At 47.7% G+C, this 25,085-nt stretch overlaps 1 protein-coding gene and 3 long non-coding RNA genes across 8 annotated transcripts in view; all 4 read right to left on the bottom strand.

The window, feature by feature from the left end:
* Positions 1-242: 242 nt before the first annotated feature.
* On the bottom strand, positions 243-1,795 carry LOC127931255 (uncharacterized). The gene is made up of 4 exons (XR_008140549.1): positions 1,531-1,795; positions 1,399-1,486; positions 1,267-1,310; positions 243-1,222 (listed from the first exon to the last, which is right to left on the bottom strand). It is a non-coding gene; the product is annotated as an uncharacterized LOC127931255 (long non-coding RNA).
* Positions 1,796-2,559: 764 nt separating this feature from the next.
* Positions 2,560-3,929, bottom strand: LOC127931256 (uncharacterized). Of its 5 annotated transcripts, none has more exons than XR_008140553.1 (3): positions 3,900-3,929; positions 2,957-3,110; positions 2,560-2,736 (listed from the first exon to the last, which is right to left on the bottom strand). It is a non-coding gene; the product is annotated as an uncharacterized LOC127931256 (long non-coding RNA). The 5 variants fall into 5 exon arrangements; XR_008140551.1 differs by having other exon boundaries at positions 3,878-3,907; XR_008140554.1 differs by lacking the exon at positions 3,900-3,929 and adding an exon at positions 3,287-3,316.
* Positions 3,355-3,729, bottom strand: LOC127931257 (uncharacterized). Its single transcript, XR_008140555.1, has 3 exons — positions 3,682-3,729; positions 3,484-3,615; positions 3,355-3,396 (listed from the first exon to the last, which is right to left on the bottom strand). It is a non-coding gene; the product is annotated as an uncharacterized LOC127931257 (long non-coding RNA).
* A 910-nt stretch (positions 3,930-4,839) lies between the features above and the next one.
* Positions 4,840-25,085, bottom strand: part of LOC118378496 (embryonic protein UVS.2) — a 60,784-nt gene continuing 40,538 nt past the window's right edge. Inside the window, exons 12-17 of the mRNA XM_052521832.1 lie at positions 17,677-17,794; positions 17,195-17,233; positions 16,775-16,953; positions 6,813-6,894; positions 5,292-5,416; positions 4,840-5,183 (exon numbers count right to left, since the gene is read on the bottom strand). Of these exons, the coding sequence (XP_052377792.1) occupies positions 5,170-5,183; positions 5,292-5,416; positions 6,813-6,894; positions 16,775-16,953; positions 17,195-17,233; positions 17,677-17,794 (557 nt within the window). The 3' untranslated portion in view covers positions 4,840-5,169. The remainder of the gene's footprint in view (positions 5,184-5,291; positions 5,417-6,812; positions 6,895-16,774; positions 16,954-17,194; positions 17,234-17,676; positions 17,795-25,085) is intronic.

Raw genomic sequence — 25,085 nt, 5'->3', positions numbered from 1 at the left:
ATCATTGGTCTGTTCTTACTTATATTTCATTGATATGACTTCATCATTGGTCTGTTCTTACTTATATTTCATTGATATGACTTCATCATTGGTCTGTTCTTACTTATATTTCATTGATATGACTTCATCACTGTCACTACACTTTGAAATGGACAAAAAAAAAAATGACATCCAATATTAGAATAGAAAAGTGAAAACTCAGAAGAAAAACTATTTGAAATACATTTTTTTATTGCTCTGATCCAGAATGGTCACCAATACTGTTCACTCACATCACAACAACGGCATGGCTGATTGGCTGTTACCAGAAAGAGCTGGGCCAGTCAGCTTGCAGTCCAACGTTGCATCCCTTAAATGGCACCCTGCTCCCTATATAGTGACCAAAAGTATAAGTACTATATATTTTGACCAAAAGTAGTGCACTATATAGGGCATAGGGTGATATAAAAGTAGTGCACTATATAGGGAATAGGGTGCTATAAAAGTAGTGCACTATATAGGGAATAGGGTGCTATAAAAGTAGTGCACTATATAGGGAATAGGGTGCTATAAAAGTAGTGCACTATATAGGGAATAGGGTGCTATAAAAGTAGTGCACTATATAGGGAATAGGGTGCTATAAAAGTAGTGCACTATATAGGGAATAGGGTGCTATAAAAGTAGTGCACTATATAGGGAATAGGGTGCTATAAAAGTAGTGCACTATATAGGGAATAGGGTGCTATAAAAGTAGTGCACTATATAGGGAATAGGGTACTATAAAAGTAGTGCACTATATAGGGAATAGGGTGCTATAAAAGTAGTGCACTATATAGGGAATAGGGTGCTATAAAAGTAGTGCACTATATAGGGAATAGGGTGCCATAAAAGTAGTGCACTATATAGGGAATAGGGTGCCATAAAAGTAGTGCACTATATAGGAATAGGGTGCTATAAAAGTAGTGCACTATATAGGGAATAGGGTGCTATAAAAGTAGTGCACTATATAGGGAATAGGGTGCTATAAAAGTAGTGCACTATATAAGGAATAGGGTGCTTATTGAGTTCAGGTGCGTCCTGTTTCCATTGATCATCCTTGAGGTGTTTCTACAACTTGATTGGAGTCCACCTGGTGGTAAGTTCAATTGATTGGACATGATTTGGAAAATGCTCTAGGAAGAGTCTTGGTGGTTCCAACCTTCTTCCATTTGAGAATGATGGAGGCCACTGTGATCTTGGGGACCTTCAATGCTACAGAATGATGGAGACCACTGTGATCTTGGGGACCTTCAATGCTGCAGAATGATGGAGGCCACTGTGTTCTTGGGGACCTTTAATGCTGCAGAATGATGGAGGCCACTGTGTTCTAGGGGACCTTCAATGCTACAGAATGATGGAGGCCACTGTGTTCTTGGGGACCTTCAATGCTGCAGAATGATGGAGGCCACTGTGTTCTTGGGGACCTTCAATGCTGCAGAATGATGGAGACCACTGTGTTCTTGGGGACCTTTAATGCTGCAGAATGATGGAGGCCACTGTGTTCTAGGGGACCTTCAATGCTGCAGAATGATGGAGGCCACTGTGTTCTTGGGGACCTTCAATGCTGCAGAATGATGGAGACCACTGTGTTCTTGGGGACCTTCAATGCTGCAGAATGATGGAGACCACTGTGTTCTTGGGGACCTTTAATGCTGCAGAATGATGGAGGCCACTGTGTTCTTGGGGACCTTCAATACTGCAGAATGATGGAGTCCACTGTGTTCTTGGGGACCTTCAATGCTGCAGAATGATGGAGACCACTGTGATCTTGGGGACCCTCAATGCTTTACGAAGGCACTGTAAAGGGATTTGGTAGCCAATTATTTTTGCACCTACTAGTTACATTTTCACAGTATTTCATGTAGATTGACACTTTTCTAGTTTAATGTTGAACATGTAATACTTGGTGCTCTACATTTGGATAAAAGCATCAGCTAAATGGCATATATATTATATATTATATATTATTATATTATTATATTATATTATTACATACTGTATTTTATGATGTAAAAATATATACAAAATCAATGATACAACTGTATTCCCTGTTAAGAAAAAAAGTGGATAAACATGTCTGCTTTCTTTGTGAGGCAGAGTATCTGAGACACTAATCTAGTTTAAGCTGCTTAAATAGAGCCAAATAGACAAGGAGCTGGAACGTAACGCGTCTCCACCTCTCTGGAGTAGCCTCCACTCACCACCGAAGACAAGTGGGCAATTAATCAATACTATAAGAAGACGATTCTGATAACCATAGTAGCAGTTGTAGAACAGGATTTATTTATTATTGAATTAATTATTTAGATGATGCTACTCTTAAAAAAACATTCCGGACTAAATTTGACTTTACTTCTCTGGGGATTATCTATTCGTGTTACTGAGTATGACAAGATAGCTCATATTGCCTCAATGGCAGAAAGATCTTTCAGACAATTCTTCCCATAATGGTCATTCTGTGGGCCTGCTACCTGTTCCTCACCTACCTGTCCCTCTACCTGTCTTTCAATTTCCTGCGCAGCTTCTGAAAGGACAGTGGAAAGCAGAAAGTGACCTCAACGATGCGCAGGAAGAGAAGAAGAAGGGGACGAGCACGGCTGTCCACGCGAAGAGCCTTCCAACGTAGGAGCACACATTAGCAGCTGAGCTGACCCGGGCCCTCAGCTGAGCTGACCTGGGCCCTCAGCTGAACTGACCTGGGCTCCCAGCTGAACTGACCTGGGCCCCCAGCTGAACTGACCTGGGCCCCCAGCTGAACTGACCTGGGCCCCCAGCTGAACTGACCTGGGCCCCCAGCTGAACTGACCTGGGCTCCCAGCTGAACTGACCTGGGCTCCCAGCTGAACTGACCTGGGCTCCCAGCTGAACTGACCTGGGCTCCCAGCTGAACTGACCTGGGCCCCCAGCTGAACTGACCTGGGCCCTCAGCTGAACTGACCTGGGCTCCCAGCTGAACTGACCTGGGCCCCCAGCTGAACTGACCTGGGCCCCCAGCTGAACAGACCTGGGCTCCCAGCTGAACTGACCTGGGCTCCCAGCTGAACTGACCTGGGCTCCCAGCTGAACTGACCTGGGCTCCCAGCTGAACTGACCTGGGCTCCCAGCTGAACTGACCTGGGCTTCCAGCTGAACTGACCTGGGCTCCCAGCTGAACTGACCTGGGCTCCCAGCTGAACTGACCTGGGCTCCCAGCTGAACTGACCTGGGCTCCCAGCTGAACTGACCTGGGCTCCCAGCTGAACTGACCTGGGCCCCCAGCTGAACTGACCTGGGCCCCCAGCTGAACTGACCTGGGCCCCCAGCTGAACTGACCTGGGCTCCCAGCTGAACTGACCTGGGCTCCCAGCTGAACTGACCTGGGCTCCCTGCTGAACTGACCTGGGCTCCTGCTGAACTGACCTGGGCTCCCAGCTGAACTGACCTGGGCTCCCAGCTGAACTGACCTGGGCTCCCAGCTGAACTGACCTGGGCTCCCTGCTGAACTGACCTGGGCTCCCAGCTGAACTGACCTGGGCTCCCAGCTGAACTGACCTGGGCTCCCAGCTGAACTGACCTGGGCTCCCTGCTGAACTGACCTGGGCTCCCTGCTGAACTGACCTGGGCTCCCAGCTGAACTGACCTGGGCTCCCAGCTGAACTGACCTGGGCTCCCAGCTGAACTGACCTGGGCTCCCTGCTGAACTGACCTGGGCTCCCAGCTGAACTGACCTGGGCTCCTTGCTGAACTGACCTGGGCTCCCAGCTGAACTGACCTGGGCCCCAGCTGAACTGACCTGGGCTCCTGCTGAACTGACCTGGACTCCCTGCTGAACTGACCTGGGCCCCCAGCTGAACTGACCTGGGCTCCCTGCTGAACTGACCTGGGCCCCCAGCTGAACTGACCTGGGCCCCCAGCTGAACTGACCTGGGCCCCCAGCTGAACTGACCTGGGCTCCCTGCTGAACTGACCTGGACTCCCTGCTGAACTGACCTGGGCCCCTGGGATGAGAATGATCCAGAAAGCAAAAGGCTCTTTTGGTGGTATTCTACTGTAAAGCTCTTTTGGTGGTATTCTACTGTAAAGCTTTTTGGTGGTATTCTACTGTAAAATATATTTTGGTGGTATTCTACTGTAAAATCTCTTTTGGTGGTATTCTACTGTAAAAGCTATTTTGGTGGTATTCTACTGTAAAAGCTATTTTGGTGGTATTCTACTGTAAAATCTCTTTTGGTGGTATTCTACTGTAAAATCTCTTTTGGTGGTATTCTACTGTAAAAGCTCTTTTGGTGGTATTCTACTGTAAAAGCTCTTTTGGTGGTATTCTACTGTAAAAGCTCTTTTGGTGGTATTCTACTGTAAAGCTCTTTTGGTGGTATTCTACTGTTAAAAGCTCTTTTGGTGGTATTCTACTGTAAAAGCTCTTTTGGTGGTATTCTACTGTAAAGCTCTTTGGTGGTATTCTACTGTAAAAGCTCTTTTTGGTGGTATTCTACTGTAAAAGCTCTTTTGGTGGTATTCTACTGTAAAGGCTCTTTTGGTATTCTACTGTAAAAGCTCTTTTGGTGGTATTCTACTGTAAAAGCTCTTTTGGTGATATTCTACCGATTCAAATCAACGTAGCCTATCAACAGAGTTCTGGGGAACTTCTTCGGTGATACTCTACTGTATTTCATATGTGATAGAATCGAACGCAAGAACAAGTGATTGGACAAATGTAAGATTTGGACATTGTCGCCCCCACCCCCCCATAACAATCATTGACAGTCTTAGGAGAAACCAGTATGACAAAAATGATGGAAAACATGATCTTATGTAGAGAACAAGTGCCTTTGTATGGAGCAGGCAGATAGTATGAACGAGGTGTCAGTGGGTGTTAGTCTGCTGAAGAGGAGCTGTCATGAATGATTAGAATGGCCTGGGACTGAGAAGGATCACTCTGATCGCCATGAAGCAGATGCACGTCGGGTTGCCCATTAATCCCCATGTGGTCATCGGTTGTGATAACGACCATTACGAGATCTCACACTTTAAATCACGTTGTACAACACTTATAACAGACTTTATTGACTTGTCTCGATCTTAAGTTTCATAAACATGATTAAAATATCAGTATAAATGGGATATGAATTGTTCCATCAGTTTGTGGTCTACGCTGACAGTTCTTCATCGGAGTTACACCAGGCCACCTAGCAGACAAAATAAAACACTGTACTGGTGATGCCATGAAAACATACGGTTCACAAACACTTAACCATGCCATATCCACTGACATGGTGAAGCCGGTAACTTCGTACCACATTCATACAGTAGGTTTATCTTCTGTATGTCCAGAACACTGGGTCCATCTCGCTGACCAATAGGAGTGTTGGGATCTGGTTTGGGGATGATGGTTGGGCTACCGTCCTCTGAGAAGGCATACCTGTATCAGAGAATGCAACCTTAGAAGAACACAGCCTTAGAACCCAACATTAGAGCACAACCTTAGAACCCAACATTAGAGCACAACCTTAGAACCGAACATTAGAGCACAACCTTAGAACCCAACATTAGAGCACAACCTTAGAACCCAACATTAGAGCACAACCTTAGAACCCAACATTAGAGCACAACCTTAGAACCCAACATTAGAGCACAACCTTAGAACCCAACATTAGAGCACAACCTTAGAACCCAACATTAGAGCACAACCTTAGAACCCAACATTAGAGCACAACCTTAGAACCCAACATTAGAGCACAACCTTAGAACCCAACATTAGAGCACAACCTTAGAACCCAACATTAGAGCACAACCTTAGAACCCAACATTAGAGCACAACCTTAGAACCCAACATTAGAGCACAACCATAGAACCCAACATTAGAGCACAACCTTAGAACCCAACATTAGAGCACAACCTTAGAACCCAACATTAGAGCACAACCTTAGAACCCAACATTAGAGCACAACCTTAGAACCCAACATTAGAGCACAACCTTAGAACCCAACATTAGAGCACAACCTTAGAACCCAACATTAGAGCACAACCTTAGAGCAGAACCCAACATTAGAGCACAACCGTAGAACCAAACATTAGAGCACAACCTTAGAACCCAACATTAGAGCACAACCCTTAGAGCACAACCTTAGAACCCAACATTAGAGCACAACCTTAGAACCCAACATTAGAGCACAACCTTAGAACCCAACATTAGAGCACAACCTTAGAACCCAACATTAGAGCACAACCTTAGAACCCAACATTAGAGCACAACCTTAGAACCCAACATTAGAGCACAACCTTAGAACCCAACATTAGAGCACAACCTTAGAACCCAACATTAGAGCACAACCTTAGAACCCAACATTAGAGCACAACCTTAGAACCCAACATTAGAGCACAACCTTAGAACCCAACATTAGAGCACAACCTTAGAACCCAACATTAGAGCACAACCTTAGAACCCAACATTAGAGCACAACCGTAGAACCCAACATTAGAGCACAACCATGTCAAGACCTTGGTGATATGGACAACGAGGAACTTGAAGCTCTTGACCCGCTCAGCCCCGTCAATGTGGATCGGGGAGTGCCCTCTGTTTCCTACCTACATTTACATATTACCTCAACTACCTTGTACACCTCCCTGCAAATTGACTCGGTACCGTTACTCCTTGTATATATCATTATTATTTATTGTTGTTACAATTGTAGTTCTTTTTAACTCTGTATTGTTGGTTAAGGGCTCGTAAGTAAGCATTTCACGGTAAAGTCTAAACCTGTTGTATTCGGCGCATGTGACATAAAATTGGGTTTTGGTTTTATAAACCAACTCACCTGCCATAGTGCATGATGGAGCCGTAATCGTAGACAGTATTGAGGTTGTTGGTCTGGTACTTCTTAAAGTTATGCTTCTGACCTGTTTAGAGGGACAAAATTTCAGGAAGTCATCATAGGTACAGTAAACACATGAATAGAGAGAGAGAGAGAGAGAGAGAGAGAGAGAGAGAGAGAGAGAGAGAGAGAGAGAGAGAGAGAGAGAGAGAGGAGAGAGAGAGAGATTAGAGAGAGGGAGAGGGAGGGAGAGGGAGAGGGAGAGGAGAGTGAGAGAGTGAGAGAGAGAGAGAGAGAGAGAGAGAGAGAGAGAGGGAGAGAGAGTTGAGAGAGAGAGAGAGAGAGAGAGGGAGGAGAGAGGGAGCGAGAGAGGAGAGGGGAGAGCGAGAGAGGGAGAGGGAGGTGCGAGAGAGTAGAGAGAGTGAGCGAGAGAGTAGAGAGGGAGAGCAAAGGAGAGAGGATCCCGTGTGGCTCATTTGGTAGAGCATGGGGCTTGCAATGACAGGGTTGTGGGTTCGATTCCCACAGGGGACCAGTAAGAAAAATGAATACTATCATTTCAGTAAGTTGCTCTGGATAAGAGCATCCGCTAAAATACTCAAATGTAACTGTCATAGATGAAGTATTGATGGGACACTGACCCCTCCTGATGTATTCCCACATGGTGAGTATTGATGGGACACTGACCCCTCCTGATGTATTGATGGGACACTGACCCTCCTGATGTATTGATGGGACACTGACCCTCCTGATGTATTGATGGGACACTGACCCTCCTGATGTATTGATGGGACACTGACCCCTCCTGATGTATTGATGGGACACTGACCCTCCTGATGTATTGATGGGACACTGACCCTCCTGATGTATTGATGGGACACTGACCCTCCTGATGTATTGATGGGACACTGACCCCTCCTGATGTATTGATGGGACACTGACCCTCCTGATGTATTGATGGGACACTGACCCTCCTGATGTATTGATGGGACACTGACCCTCCTGATGTATTGATGGGACACTGACCCTCCTGATGTATTGATGGGACACTGACCCCTCCTGATGTATTGATGGGACACTGACCCCTCCTGATGTATTGATGGGACACTGACCCTCCTGATCTATTGATGGGACACTGACCCTCCTGATGTATTGATGGGACACTGACCCCTCCTGATGTATTGATGGGACACTGACCCCTCCTGATGTATTGATGGGACACTGACCCTCCTGATGTATTGATGGGACACTGACCCTCCTGATGTATTGATGGGACACTGACCCTCCTGATGTATTGATGGGACACTGACCCCTCCTGATGTATTGATGGGACACTGACCCCTCCTGATGTATTGATGGGACACTGACCCTCCTGATGTATTGATGGGACACTGACCCTCCTGATGTATTGATGGGACACTGACCCCTCCTGATGTATTGATGGGACACTGACCCTCCTGATGTATTGATGGGACACTGACCCTCCTGATGTATTGATGGGACACTGACCCTCCTGATGTATTGATGGGACACTGACCCTCCTGATGTATTGATGGGACACTGACCCCTCCTGATGTATTGATGGGACACTGACCCTCCTGATGTATTGATGGGACACTGACCCTCCTGATGTATTGATGGGACACTGACCCTCCTGATGTATTGATGGGACACTGACCCCTCCTGATGTATTGATGGGACACTGACCCCTCCTGATGTATTGATGGGACACTGACCCTCCTGATGTATTGATGGGACACTGACCCCTCCTGATGTATTGATGGGACACTGACCCTCTGATGTATTGATGGGACACTGACCCTTCCTGATGTATTGATGGGACACTGACCCCTCCTGATGTATTGATGGGACACTGACCCTCCTGATGTATTGATGGGACACTGACCCTCCTGATGTATTGATGGGACACTGACCCCTCCTGATGTATTGATGGGACACTGACCCTCCTGATGTATTGATGGGACACTGACCCCTCCTGATGTATTGATGGGACACTGACCCTCCTGATGTATTGATGGGACACTGACCCCTCCTGATGTATTGATGGGACACTGACCCTCCTGATGTATTGATGGGACACTGACCCTCCTGATGTATTGATGGGACACTGACCCTCCTGATGTATTGATGGGACACTGACCCTCCTGATGTATTGATGGGACACTGACCCTCCTGATGTATTGATGGGACACTGACCCTCCTGATGTATTGATGGGACACTGACCCTCCTGATGTATTGATGGGACACTGACCCTCCTGATGTATTGATGGGACACTGACCCTCCTGATGTATTGATGGGACACTGACCCTCCTGATGTATTGATGGGACACTGACCCTCCTGATGTATTGATGGGACACTGACCCCTCCTGATGTATTGATGGGACACTGACCCCTCCTGATGTATTGATGGGACACTGACCCCTCCTGATGTATTGATGGGACACTGACCCCTCCTGATGTATTGATGGGACACTGACCCTCCTGATGTATTGATGGGACACTGACCCTCCTGATGTATTGATGGGACACTGACCCCTCCTGATGTATTGATGGGACACTGACCCTCCTGATGTATTGATGGGACACTGACCCCTCCTGATGTATTGATGGGACACTGACCCCTCCTGATGTATTGATGGGACACTGACCCTCCTGATGTATTGATGGGACACTGACCCTCCTGATGTATTGATGGGACACTGACCCTCCTGATGTATTGATGGGACACTGACCCCTCCTGATGTATTGATGGGACACTGACCCCTCCTGATGTATTGATGGGACACTGACCCCTCCTGATGTATTGATGGGACACTGACCCTCCTGATGTATTGATGGGACACTGACCCTCCTGATGTATTGATGGGACACTGACCCTCCTGATGTATTGATGGGACACTGACCCTCCTGATGTATTGATGGGACACTGACCCTCCTGATGTATTGATGGGGACACTGACCCTCCTGATCTATTGATGGGACACTGACCCTCCTGATGTATTGATGGGACACTGACCCTCCTGATGTATTGATGGGACACTGACCCTCCTGATGTATTGATGGGACACTGACCCCTCCTGATGTATTGATGGGACACTGACCCCTCCTGATGTATTGATGGGACACTGACCCCTCCTGATGTATTGATGGGACACTGACCCCTCCTGATGTATTGATGGGACACTGACCCTCCTGATGTATTGATGGGACACTGACCCTCCTGATGTATTGATGGGACACTGACCCCCTCCTGATGTATTGATGGGACACTGACCCCTCCTGATGTATTGATGGGACACTGACCCTCCTGATGTATTGATGGGACACTGACCCTCCTGATGTATTGATGGGACACTGACCCCTCCTGATGTATTGATGGGACACTGACCCCTCCTGATGTATTGATGGGACACTGACCCCTCTGATGTATTGATGGGACACTGACCCTCCTGATGTATTGATGGGACACTGACCCTCCTGATGTATTGATGGGACACTGACCCCTCCTGATGTATTGATGGGACACTGACCCTCCTGATGTATTGATGGGACACTGACCCTCCTGATGTATTGATGGGACACTGACCCTCCTGATGTATTGATGGGACACTGACCCTCCTGATGTATTGATGGGACACTGACCCTCCTGATGTATTGATGGGACACTGACCCCTCCTGATGTATTGATGGGACACTGACCCCTCCTGATGTATTGATGGGACACTGACCCCTCCTGATGTATTGATGGGACACTGACCCTCCTGATGTATTGATGGGACACTGACCCTCCTGATGTATTGATGGGACACTGACCCTCCTGATGTATTGATGGGACACTGACCCCTCCTGATGTATTGATGGGACACTGACCCTCCTCCTGATGTATTGATGGGACACTGACCCCTCCTGATGTATTGATGGGACACTGACCCTCCTGATGTATTGATGGGACACTGACCCTCCTGATGTATTGATGGGACACTGACCCCTCCTGATGTATTGATGGGACACTGACCCCTCCTGATGTATTGATGGGACACTGACCCTCCTGATGTATTGATGGGACACTGACCCTCCTGATGTATTGATGGGACACTGACCCCTCCTGATGTATTGATGGGACACTGACCCTCCTGATGTATTGATGGGACACTGACCCCTCCTGATGTATTGATGGGACACTGACCCTCCTGATGTATTGATGGGACACTGACCCTCCTGATGTATTGATGGGACACTGACCCCTCCTGATGTATTGATGGGACACTGACCCCTCCTGATGTATTGATGGGACACTGACCCCTCCTGATGTATTGATGGGACACTGACCCTCCTGATGTATTGATGGGACACTGACCCTCCTGATGTATTGATGGGACACTGACCCTCCTGATGTATTGATGGGACACTGACCCCTCCTGATGTATTGATGGGACACTGACCCTCCTGATGTATTGATGGGACACTGACCCTCCTGATGTATTGATGGGACACTGACCCTCCTGATGTATTGATGGGACACTGACCCCTCCTGATGTATTGATGGGACACTGACCCTCCTGATGTATTGATGGGACACTGACCCTCCTGATGTATTGATGGGACACTGACCCCTCCTGATGTATTGATGGGACACTGACCCCTCCTGATGTATTGATGGGACACTGACCCTCCTGATGTATTGATGGGACACTGACCCCTCCTGATGTATTGATGGGACACTGACCCTCCTGATGTATTGATGGGACACTGACCCCTCCTGATGTATTGATGGGACACTGACCCCTCCTGATGTATTGATGGGACACTGACCCCTCCTGATGTATTGATGGGACACTGACCCTCCTGATGTATTGATGGGACACTGACCCTCCTGATCTATTGATGGGACACTGACCCTCCTGATGTATTGATGGGACACTGACCCCTCCTGATGTATTGATGGGACACTGACCCTCCTGATGTTTTGATGGGACACTGACCCTCCTGATGTATTGATGGGACACTGACCCTCCTGATGTATTGATGGGACACTGACCCTCCTGATGTATTGATGGGACACTGACCCCTCCTGATGTATTGATGGGACACTGACCCCTCCTGATGTATTGATGGGACACTGACCCTCCTGATGTATTGATGGGACACTGACCCTCCTGATGTATTGATGGGACACTGACCCCTCCTGATGTATTGATGGGACACTGACCCTCCTGATGTATTGATGGGACACTGACCCTCCTGATGTATTGATGGGACACTGACCCTCCTGATGTATTGATGGGACACTGACCCTCCTGATGTATTGATGGGACACTGACCCCTCCTGATGTATTGATGGGACACTGACCCCTCCTGATGTATTGATGGGACACTGACCCTCCTGATGTATTGATGGGACACTGACCCTCCTGATGTATTGATGGGACACTGACCCCTCCTGTTGTATTGATGGGACACTGACCCTCCTGATGTATTGATGGGACACTGACCCCTCCTGATGTATTGATGGGACACTGACCCCTCCTGATGTATTGATGGGACACTGACCCCTCCTGATGTATTGATGGGACACTGACCCCTCCTGATGTATTGATGGGACACTGACCCTCCTGATGTATTGATGGGACACTGACCCTCCTGATGTATTGATGGGACACTGACCCTCCTGATGTATTGATGGGACACTGACCCCTCCTGATGTATTGATGGGACACTGACCCTCCTGATGTATTGATGGGACACTGACCCTCCTGATGTATTGATGGGACACTGACCCTCCTGATGTATTGATGGGACACTGACCCTCCTGATGTATTGATGGGACACTGACCCCTCCTGATGTATTGATGGGACACTGACCCCTCCTGATGTATTGATGGGACACTGACCCCTCCTGATGTATTGATGGGACACTGACCCTCCTGATGTATTGATGGGACACTGACCCTCCTGATGTATTGATGGGACACTGACCCTCCTGATGTATTGATGGGACACTGACCCTCCTGATGTATTGATGGGACACTGACCCTCCTGATGTATTGATGGGACACTGACCCTCCTGATGTATTGATGGGACACTGACCCCTCCTGATGTATTGATGGGACACTGACCCTCCTGATGTATTGATGGGACACTGACCCCTCCTGATGTATTGATGGGACACTGACCCCTCCTGATGTATTGATGGGACACTGACCCCTCCTGATGTATTGATGGGACACTGACCCCTCCTGATGTATTGATGGGACACTGACCCTCCTGATGTATTGATGGGACACTGACCCTCCTGATGTATTGATGGGACACTGACCCTCCTGATGTATTGATGGGACACTGACCCCTCCTGATGTATTGATGGGACACTGACCCTCCTGAAGTATTGATGGGACACTGACCCCTCCTGATGTATTGATGGGACACTGACCCCTCCTGATGTATTGATGGGACACTGACCCTCCTGATGTATTGATGGGACACTGACCCTCCTGATGTATTGATGGGACACTGACCCTCCTGATGTATTGATGGGACACTGACCCTCCTGATGTATTGATGGGACACTGACCCCTCCTGATGTATTGATGGGACACTGACCCTCCTGATGTATTGATGGGACACTGACCCTCCTGATGTATTGATGGGACACTGACCCTCCTGATGTATTGATGGGACACTGACCCCTCCTGATGTATTGATGGGACACTGACCCTCCTGATGTATTGATGGGACACTGACCCTCCTGATGTATTGATGGGACACTGACCCTCCTGATGTATTGATGGGACACTGACCCCTCCTGATGTATTGATGGGACACTGACCCTCCTGATGTATTGATGGGACACTGACCCCTCCTGATGTATTGATGGGACACTGACCCCTCCTGATGTATTGATGGGACACTGACCCCTCCTGATGTATTGATGGGACACTGACCCCTCCTGATGTATTGATGGGACACTGACCCCTCCTGATGTATTGATGGGACACTGACCCTCCTGATGTATTGATGGGACACTGACCCCTCCTGATGTATTGATGGGACACTGACCCTCCTGATGTATTGATGGGACACTGACCCTCCTGATGTATTGATGGGACACTGACCCTCCTGATGTATTGATGGGACACTGACCCTCCTGATGTATTGATGGGACACTGACCCCTCCTGATGTATTGATGGGACACTGACCCTCCTGATGTATTGATGGGACACTGACCCCTCCTGATGTATTGATGGGACACTGACCCCTCCTGATGTATTGATGGGACACTGACCCCTCCTGATGTATTGATGGGACACTGACCCCTCCTGATGTATTGATGGGACACTGACCCCTCCTGATGTATTGATGGGACACTGACCCCTCCTGATGTATTGATGGGACACTGACCCTCCTGATGTATTGATGGGACACTGACCCTCCTGATGTATTGATGGGACACTGACCCTCCTGATGTATTGATGGGACACTGACCCTCCTGATGTATTGATGGGACACTGACCCCTCCTGATGTATTGATGGGACACTGACCCCTCCTGATGTATTGATGGGACACTGACCCCTCCTGATGTATTGATGGGACACTGACCCCTCCTGATGTATTGATGGGACACTGACCCCTCCTGATGTATTGATGGGACACTGACCCTCCTGATGTATTGATGGGACACTGACCCCTCCTGATGTATTGATGGGACACTGACCCCTCCTGATGTATTGATGGGACACTGACCCTCCTGATGTATTGATGGGACACTGACCCCTCCTGATGTATTGATGGGACACTGACCCCTCCTGATGTATTGATGGGACACTGACCCTCCTGATGTATTGATGGGACACTGACCCTCCTGATGTATTGATGGGACACTGACCCCTCCTGATGTATTGATGGGACACTGACCCTCCTGATGTATTGATGGGACACTGACCCTCCTGATGTATTGATGGGACACTGACCCTCCTGATGTATTGATGGGACACTGACCCCTCCTGATGTATTGATGGGACACTGACCCCTCCTGATGTATTGATGGGACACTGACCCTCCTGATGTATTGATGGGACACTGACCCTTCCTGATGTATTGATGGGACACTGACCCTCCTGATGTATTGATGGGACACTGACCCCTCCTGATGTATTGATGGGACACTGACCCTCCTGATGTATTGATGGGACACTGACCCCTCCTGATGTATTGATGGGACACTGACCCCCCTCCTGATGTATTGATGGGACACTGACCCTTCCTGATGTATTGATGGGACACTGACCCTCCTGATGTATTGATGGGACACTGACCCCTCCTGATGTATTGATGGGACACTGACCCTCCTGATGTATTGATGGGACACTGACCCCTCCTGATGTATTGATGGGACACTGACCCTCCTGATGTATTGATGGGACACTGACCCCTCCTGATGTATTGATGGGACACTGACCCTCTCCTGATGTATTGATGGGACACTGACCCTACTGATGTATTGATGGGAAACTGACCCTCCTGATGTATTGATGGGACACTGACCCCTCCTGATGTATTGATGGGACACTGACCCCTCCTGATGTATTGATGGGACACTGACCCCTCCTGATGTATTGATGGGACACTGACCCCTCCTGATGTATTGATGGGACACTGACCCCTCCTGATGTATTGATGGGACACTGACCCTCCTGATGTATTGATGGGACACTGACCCTTCCTGATGTATTGATGGGACACTGACCCCTCCTGATGTATTGATGGGACACTGACCCCTCCTGATGTATTGATGGGACACTGACCCTCCTGATGTATTGATGGGACACTGACCCTCCTGATGTATTGATGGGACACTGACCCTCCTGATGTATTGATGGGACACTGACCCTCCTGATGTATTGATGGGACACTGACCCTCCTGATGTATTGATGGGACACTGACCCCTCCTGATGTATTGATGGGACACTGACCCTCCTGATGTATTGATGGGACACTGACCCCTCCTGATGTATTGATGGGACACTGACCCTCCTGATGTATTGATGGGACACTGACCCCTCCTGATGTATTGATGGGACACTGACCCTCCTGATGTATTGATGGGACACTGACCCCTCCTGATGTATTGATGGGACACTGACCCTCCTGATGTATTGATGGGACACTGACCCTCCTGATGTATTGATGGGACACTGACCCTCCTGATGTATTGATGGGACACTGACCCTCCTGATGTATTGATGGGACACTGACCCTCCTGATGTATTGATGGGACACTGACCCTCCTGATGTATTGATGGGACACTGACCCCTCCTGATGTATTGATGGGACACTGACCCTCCTGATGTATTGATGGGACACTGACCCTCCTGATGTATTGATGGGACACTGACCCCTCCTGATGTATTGATGGACACTGACCCTCCTGATGTATTGATGGGACACTGACCCCTCCTGATGTATTGATGGGACACTGACCCTCCTGATGTATTGATGGGACACTGACCCCTCCTGATGTATTGATGGGACACTGACCCTCCTGATGTATTGATGGGACACTGACCCCCTCCTGATGTATTGATGGGACACTGACCCTCCTGATGTATTGATGGGACACTGACCCCTCCTGATGTATTGATGGGACACTGACCCTCCTGATGTATTGATGGGACACTGACCCCTCCTGATGTATTGATGGGACACTGACCCCTCCTGATGTATTGATGGGACACTGACCCTCCTGATGTATTGATGGGACACTGACCCCTCCTGATGTATTGATGGGACACTGACCCTCCTGATGTATTGATGGGACACTGACCCCTCCTGATGTATTGATGGGACACTGACCCCTCCTGATGTATTGATGGGACACTGACCCCTCCTGATGTATTGATGGGACACTGACCCTTCCTGATGTATTGATGGGACACTGACCCTTCCTGATGTTTTCCCACATGATAGAAACATGGCGATCCCGGTCAGAGCGGGACTGCTCGTGCACAAAGCCCAGAGCGTGCATGAGTTCATGGGAAACGATGCCAGACCACATGCACCCAGGGGACTGCAGGGAGATGGGCTGAGGGCCTTCAGTCATACCCAGGAATGACCAGCAACTAGTGGTTCAACAGGGGAGAGACACATTCAGCAAAAACATATGGACCGACTGTATTAGCCTGGTCCCAGACCTGTTTGTGCTGTCTTGCCACAGTTATCAAGGCAGTACAAACAGACCTGGGACCAGGCTGTCACTGCATATCGTACATGAAGCAACTGAAACGAGAAGCAAGAAGATGTTTCTGAATGTTATCCTAAGACGATGTCCATTGAGTAGTAAAACCAAGATACACCACTGACCCAAACCTGGGCTGTATATCCAGGAAGTTGGTTTCATGGCTGCGAGAACGAACTTCACACACGTTTCAAGTAAGATGTCCAGCATTCCCATCTCTATGGTGATTCTGTCCATGTCATCTGTCAATCAAAATTTACCTCCAACTGTCACTAAAGCACAAACGAATAATTGGCATTAAAAGTGTGAAGTCAGTGTAGATCAGTTCACGATTTGTCATGTAGAATCAAAAGATAAAAGCTGAAATATGACAAGAGTCATTTTCAATGGGAGTCATAACCTGAGTCTAACTTTACCATTTGGTGATGGCTACCTAATACACCTACTACCTGCTACCTGCCATACTGTGAAGATCAGTTCACAATGAGTCATGAGACAAAACAGAGAAATGTAAAGTTCTAGAATCAGAAAGCCTTAAAGAATGTACAGATACTTGCCATATTGTGGAGAGATAATGTAGGGAACATAGACAGATCCATCCACTGACTTGGGCCAGAGGCAGGAGTTACCAGGGCAGGTTATGGCGCTGCGGCTCTGTATGTTGTAGGAGCTGGCAATGTCTCCTTCCCTGAAGGACAGGCCTCGGGCTCTAGAGCTGCCCAGCCCTGTCAAAGAGACATGATCACCATGTCAGGTACTGTAGTAGAACCATGTTACCGTGACAGGTACTGTAGTAGAACCATGTTACCGCTGTGACAGGTACTGTACTGTAAAACCATGTTACCGCTGTGACAGGTACTGTAGTAAACCATGTTACCGCTGTGATACTGTAGTAGAACCATGTTACCGCTGTGACAGGTACTGTAGTAGAACCATGTTACCGCTGTGACAGGTACTGTAGTAGAACCATGTTACCGCTGTGACTGGTAACCATGTTAGTGTGAACCATGTTACCGCCTGTAGTAGAACCATGTTACCGCTGTGACAGGTACTGTAGTAGAACCATGTTACCGCTGTGACAGGTACTGTAGTAGAACCATGTTACCGCTGTGACAGGTACTGTAGTAGAACCATGTTACCGCTGTGACAGGTACTGTAGTAGAACCATGTTACCGCTGTGACAGGTACTGTAGTAGAACCATGTTACCGCTGTGACAGGTACTGTAGTAGAACCATGTTACCGCTGTGACAGGTACTGTAGTAGAACCATGTTACCGCTGTGACAGGTACTGTAGTAGAACCATGTTACCGCTGTGACAGGTACTGTAGTAGAACCATGTTACCGCTGTGACAGGTACTGTAGTAGAACCATGTTACCGGTACTGTGACAGTTACCGTGTGACAGGTACTGTAGAGAACCATGTTACCGCTGTGACAGGTACTGTAGTAGAACCATGTTACCACTGTGAGAACCATGTTACCGCTGTGACAGGTACTGTAGTAGAACCATGTTACCGCTGTGACAGGTACTGTAGTAGAACCATGTTACCACTGTGACAGGTACTGTAGTAGAACCATGTTACCGCTGTGACAGGTACTGTAGTAGAACCATGTTACCGCTGTGACAGGTACTGTAGTAGAACCATGTTACCGCTGTGACAGGTACTGTAGTAGAACCATGTTACCGCTGTGACAGGTACTGTAGTGTTAGAACCATGTTAGAACCATGTTACCGCTGTGACAGGTACTGTAGTAGAACCATGTTACCGCTGTGACAGGTACTGTAGTAGAACCATGTTACCGCTGTGACAGGTACTGTAGTAGAACCATGTTACCGCTACAGGTACTGTAGTAGAACCATGTTACCGCAGTGACAGGTACTGTAGTAGAACCATGTTACCGCAGTGACAGGTACTGTAGTAGAACCATGTTACCACTGTGACAGGTACTGTAGTAGAACCATGTTACCGCTGTGACAGGTACTGTAGTAGAACCATGTTACCGCTGTGACAGGTACTGTAGTAGAACCATGTTACCGCTGTGACAGGTACTGTAGTAGAACCATGTTACCGCAGTGACAGGTACTGTAGTAGAACCATGTTACCGCTGTGACAGGTACTGTGAGTAGAACCATGTTACCGTCCCTCTCACAAACACCTGGAATGTGTCCCAAAATGACACCCTATTCCCTATATAGTGCACGACTTTTGACCAGGGCCCCAAACACAGTATATCTCTCCAGCCCCAAACACAGTATATCTCTCCTACCCCAAACACAGTATATCTCTCCTACCCCAAACACAGTATATCTCTCCTACCCCAAACACAGTATATCTCTCCAGCCCCAAACACAGTATATCTCTCCAGCCCCAAACACAGTATATCTCTCCAGCCCCAAACACAGTATATCTCTCCTACCCCAAACACAGTATATCTCTCCAGCCCCAAACACAGTATATCTCTCCAGCCCCAAACACAGTATATCTCTCCATCCCCAAACACAGTATATCTCTCCAGCCCCAAACACAGTATATCTCTCCAGCCCCAAACACAGTATATCTCTCCAGCCCCAAACACAGTATATCTCCTTCCCTGTCAACTCCAGCCCCAAACACAGTATATCTCTCCTACCCCAAACACAGTATATCTCTCCAGCCCCAAACACAGTATATCTCTCCTACCCCAAACACAGTATATCTCTCCCCCCAAACACAGTATATCTCTCCAGCCCCAAACACAGTATATCTCTCCAGCCCCAAACACAGTATATCTCTCCAGCCCCAAACACAGTATATCTCCTACCCCAAACACAGTATATCTTCCTACCCCAAACACAGTATATCTCTCCCCTACCCCAAACACAGTATATCTCTCCAGCCCCAAACACAGTATATCTCTCCTACCCCAAACACAGTATATCTCTCCTACCCCAAACACAGTATATCTCCCAGCCCCAAACACAGTATATCTCTCCAGCCCCAAACACAGTATATCTCTCCTACCCCAAACACAGTATATCTCTCACCCCAAACACAGTATATCTCTCCAGCCCCAAACACAGTATATCTCTCCAGCCCCAAACACAGTATATCTCTCCTACCCCAAACACAGTATATCTCTCCTACCCCAAACACAGTATATCTCTCCAGCCCCAAACACAGTATATCTCTCCAGCCCCAAACACAGTATATCTCTCCATCCCCAAACACAGTATATCTCTCCATCCCCAAACACAGTATATCTCCCATCCCCAAACACAGTATATCTCTCCAGCCCCAAACACGGTATATCTCTCCAGCCCCAAACACAGTATATCTCTCCATCCCCAAACACAGTATATCTCCCAGCCCCAAACACAGTATATCTCTCCTACCCCAAACACAGTATATCTCTCCAGCCCCAAACACAGTATATCTCTCCAGCCCCAAACACAGTATATCTCTCCTACCCCAAACACAGTATATCTCCATCCCCAAACACAGTATATCTCTCCTCCCCAAACACAGTATATCTCCTACCCCAAACACAGTATATCTCCTCCATCCCCAAACACAGTATATCTCTCCATCCCCAAACACAGTATATCTCTCCAGCCCCAAACACAGTATATCTCTCCAGCCCCAAACACAGTATATCTCTCCTACCCCAAACACAGTATATCTCCCATCCCCAAACACAGTATATCTCTCCATCCCCAAACACAGTATATCTCTCCTACCCCAAACACAGTATATCTCTCCATCCCCAAACACAGTATATCTCTCCATCCCCAAACACAGTATATCTCTCCTACCCCAAACACAGTATATCTCTCCATCCCCAAACACAGTATATCTCTCCATCCCCAAACACAGTATATCTCTCCCCAAACACAGTATATCTCAGCCCCAAACACAGTATATCTCTCCTACCCCAAACACAGTATATCCTACCCCAAACACAGTCTCCCAGCCCCAAACACAGTATATCTCTCCAGCCCCAAACACAGTATATCTCTCCATCCCCAAACACAGTACATCTCCTTCCCTGTCAACTCCAGCCCCAAACACAGTATATCTCTCCAGCCCCAAACACAGTATATCTCTCCAGCCCCAAACACAGTATATCTCCTTCCCTGTCAACTCCAGCCCCAAACACAGTATATCTCTCCTACCCCAAACACAGTATATCTCTCCAGCCCCAAACACAGTATATCTCTCCATCCCCAAACACAGTATATCTCTCCTACCCCAAACACAGTATATCCTTCCCTGTCAACTCCAGCCCCAAACACAGTATATCTCTCCAGCCCCAAACACAGTATATCTCTCCTACCCCAAACACAGTATATCTCCCTACCCCAAACACAGTATATCTCTCCTACCCCAAACACAGTATATCTCTCCATCCCCAAACACAGTATATCTCTCCATCCCCAAACACAGTATATCTCTCCTACCCCAAACACAGTATATCTCTCCAGCCCCAAACACAGTATATCTCTCCATCCCCAAACACAGTATATCTCTCCAGCCCCAAACACAGTATATCTCTCCAGCCCCAAACACAGTATATCTCTCCATCCCCAAACACAGTATATCTCTCCATCCCCAAACACAGTATATCTCTCCTACCCCAAACACAGTATATCTCTCCAGCCCCAAACACAGTATATCTCTCCATCCCCAAACACAGTATATCTCTCCAGCCCCAAACACAGTATATCTCTCCAGCCCCAAACACAGTATATCTCTCCAGCCCCAAACACAGTATATCTCTCCATCCCCAAACACAGTATATCTCTCCAGCCCCAAACACAGTATATCTCTCCAGCCCCAAACACAGTATATCTCTCCAGCCCCAAACACAGTATATCTCTCCAGCCCCAAACACAGTATATCTCTCCTACCCCAAACACAGTATATCTCTCCAGCCCCAAACACAGTATATCTCTCCAGCCCCAAACACAGTATATCTCTCCTAGCCCCAAACACAGTATATCTCTCCAGCCCCAAACACAGTATATCTCTCCAGCCCCAAACACAGTATATCTCCATCCCCAAACACAGTATATCTCTCTTCCCCAAACACAGTATATCTCTCCAGCCCCAAACACAGTATATCTCTCCTACCCCAAACACAGTATATCTCTCCAGCCCCAAACACAGTATATCTCTCCAGCCCCAAACACAGTATATCTCTCCTACCCCAAACACAGTATATCTCTCCAGCCCCAAACACAGTATATCTCTCCATCCCCAAACACAGTATATCTCTCCTACCCCAAACACAGTATATCTCTCCAGCCCCAAACACAGTATATCTCTCCAGCCCCAAACACAGTATATCTCTCCAGCCCCAAACACAGTATATCTCTCCAGCCCCAAACACAGTATATCTCTCCAGCCCCAAACACAGTATATCTCTCCAGCCCCAAACACAGTATATCTCTCCAGCCCCAAACACAGTATATCTCTCCTACCCCAAACACAGTATATCTCTCCTACCCCAAACACAGTATATCTCTCCAGCCCCAAACACAGTATATCTCTCCACCCCAAACACAGTATATCTCTCTACCCCAAACACAGTATATCTCTCCTACCCCAAACACAGTATATCTCTCAGCCCCAAACACAGTATATCTCTCCAGCCCCAAACACAGTATATCTCTCCTACCCCAAACACAGTATATCTCTCCTACCCCAAACACAGTATATCTCTCCAGCCCCAAACACAGTATATCTCTCCAGCCCCAAACACAGTATATCTCTCCAGCCCCAAACACAGTATATCTCTCCTACCCCAAACACAGTATATCTCTCCTACCCCAAACACAGTATATCTCCAGCCCCAAACACAGTATATCTCTCCTACCCCAAACACAGTATATCTCTCAGCCCCAAACACAGTATATCTCTCCAGCCCCAAACACAGTATATCTCTCCTACCCCAAACACAGTATATCTCTCCAGCCCCAAACACAGTATATCTCTCCAGCCCCAAACACAGTATATCTCTCCAGCCCCAAACACAGTATATCTCTCCATCCCCAAACACAGTATATCTCTCCTACCCCAAACACAGTATATCTCTCCATCCCCAAACACAGTATATCTCTCCATCCCCAAACACAGTATATCTCTCCATCCCCAAACACAGTATATCTCTCCTACCCCAAACACAGTATATCTCTCCATCCCCAAACACAGTATATCTCTCCTACCCCAAACACAGTATATCTCTCTACCCCAAACACAGTATATCTCTCCAGCCCCAAACACAGTATATCTCTCAGCCCCAAACACAGTATATCTCTCCATCCCCAAACACAGTACATCTCCTTCCCTGTCAACTCCAGCCCCAAACACAGTATATCTCTCCAGCCCCAAACACAGTATATCTCTCCAGCCCCAAACACAGTATATCTCCTTCCCTGTCAACTCCAGCCCCAAACACAGTATATCTCTCCTACCCCAAACACAGTATATCTCTCCAGCCCCAAACACAGTATATCTCTCCATCCCCAAACACAGTATATCTCTCCTACCCCAAACACAGTATATCTCCTTCCCTGTCAACTCCAGCCCCAAACACAGTATATCTCTCCTACCCCAAACACAGTATATCTCTCCTACCCCAAACACAGTATATCTCTCCAGCCCCAAACACAGTATATCTCTCCATCCCCAAACACAGTATATCTCTCCAGCCCCAAACACAGTATATCTCTCCAGCCCCAAACACAGTATATCTCTCCAGCCCCAAACACAGTATATCTCTCCAGCCCCAAACACAGTATATCTCTCCTACCCCAAACACAGTATATCTCTCCAGCCCCAAACACAGTATATCTCTCCATCCCCAAACACAGTATATCTCTCCTACCCCAAACACAGTATATCTCTCCAGCCCCAAACACAGTATATCTCTCCAGCCCCAAACACAGTATATCTCTCCAGCCCCAAACACAGTATATCTCCAGCCCCAAACACAGTATATCTCTCCTACCCCAAACACAGTATATCTCTCCAGCCCCAAACACAGTATATCTCTCCAGCCCCAAACACAGTATATCTCTCCACCCCAAACACAGTATATCTCTCCAGCCCCAAACACAGTATATCTCTCCAGCCCCAAACACAGTATATCTCTCCAGCCCCAAACACAGTATATCTCTCCTACCCCAAACACAGTATATCTCTCCTACCCCAAACACAGTATATCTCTCCAAAACACAGTATATCTCTCCAGCCCCAAACACAGTATATCTCTCCAGCCCCAAACACAGTATATCTCTCCTACCCCAAACACAGTATATCTCTCCTACCCCAAACACAGTATATCTCTCCAGCCCCAAACACAGTATATCTCTCCAGCCCCAAACACAGTATATCTCTCCAGCCCCAAACACAGTATATCTCTCCTACCCCAAACACAGTATATCTCTCCTACCCCAAACACAGTATATCTCTCCAGCCCCAAACACAGTATATCTCTCCAGCCCCAAACACAGTATATCTCTCCTACCCCAAACACAGTATATCTCTCCTACCCCAAACACAGTATATCTCTCCAGCCCCAAACACAGTATATCTCTCCACCCCAAACACAGTATATCTCTCCAGCCCCAAACACAGTATATCTCTCCAGCCCCAAACACAGTATATCTCTCCTACCCCAAACACAGTATATCTCTCCAGCCCCAAACACAGTATATCTCTCCAGCCCCAAACACAGTATATCTCTCCAGCCCCAAACACAGTATATCTCTCCAGCCCCAAACACAGTATATCTCTCCTACCCCAAACACAGTATATCTCTCCAGCCCCAAACACAGTATATCTCTCCATCCCCAAACACAGTATATCTCTCCTACCCCAAACACAGTATATCTCTCCAGCCCCAAACACAGTATATCTCTCCAGCCCCAAACACAGTATATCTCTCCAGCCCCAAACACAGTATATCTCTCCAGCCCCAAACACAGTATATCTCTCCTACCCCAAACACTATATCTCTCTCCCAGCCCCAAAC

The sequence above is a fragment of the Oncorhynchus keta genome, chromosome 7 (genome assembly GCF_023373465.1).
Source record: "Oncorhynchus keta strain PuntledgeMale-10-30-2019 chromosome 7, Oket_V2, whole genome shotgun sequence".
Taxonomy (NCBI): Eukaryota; Metazoa; Chordata; class Actinopteri; order Salmoniformes; family Salmonidae; genus Oncorhynchus; species Oncorhynchus keta.
The sequence above is the reverse complement of the archived record's forward strand: the minus strand, read 5'-3'. Positions and strand labels throughout refer to the sequence as shown.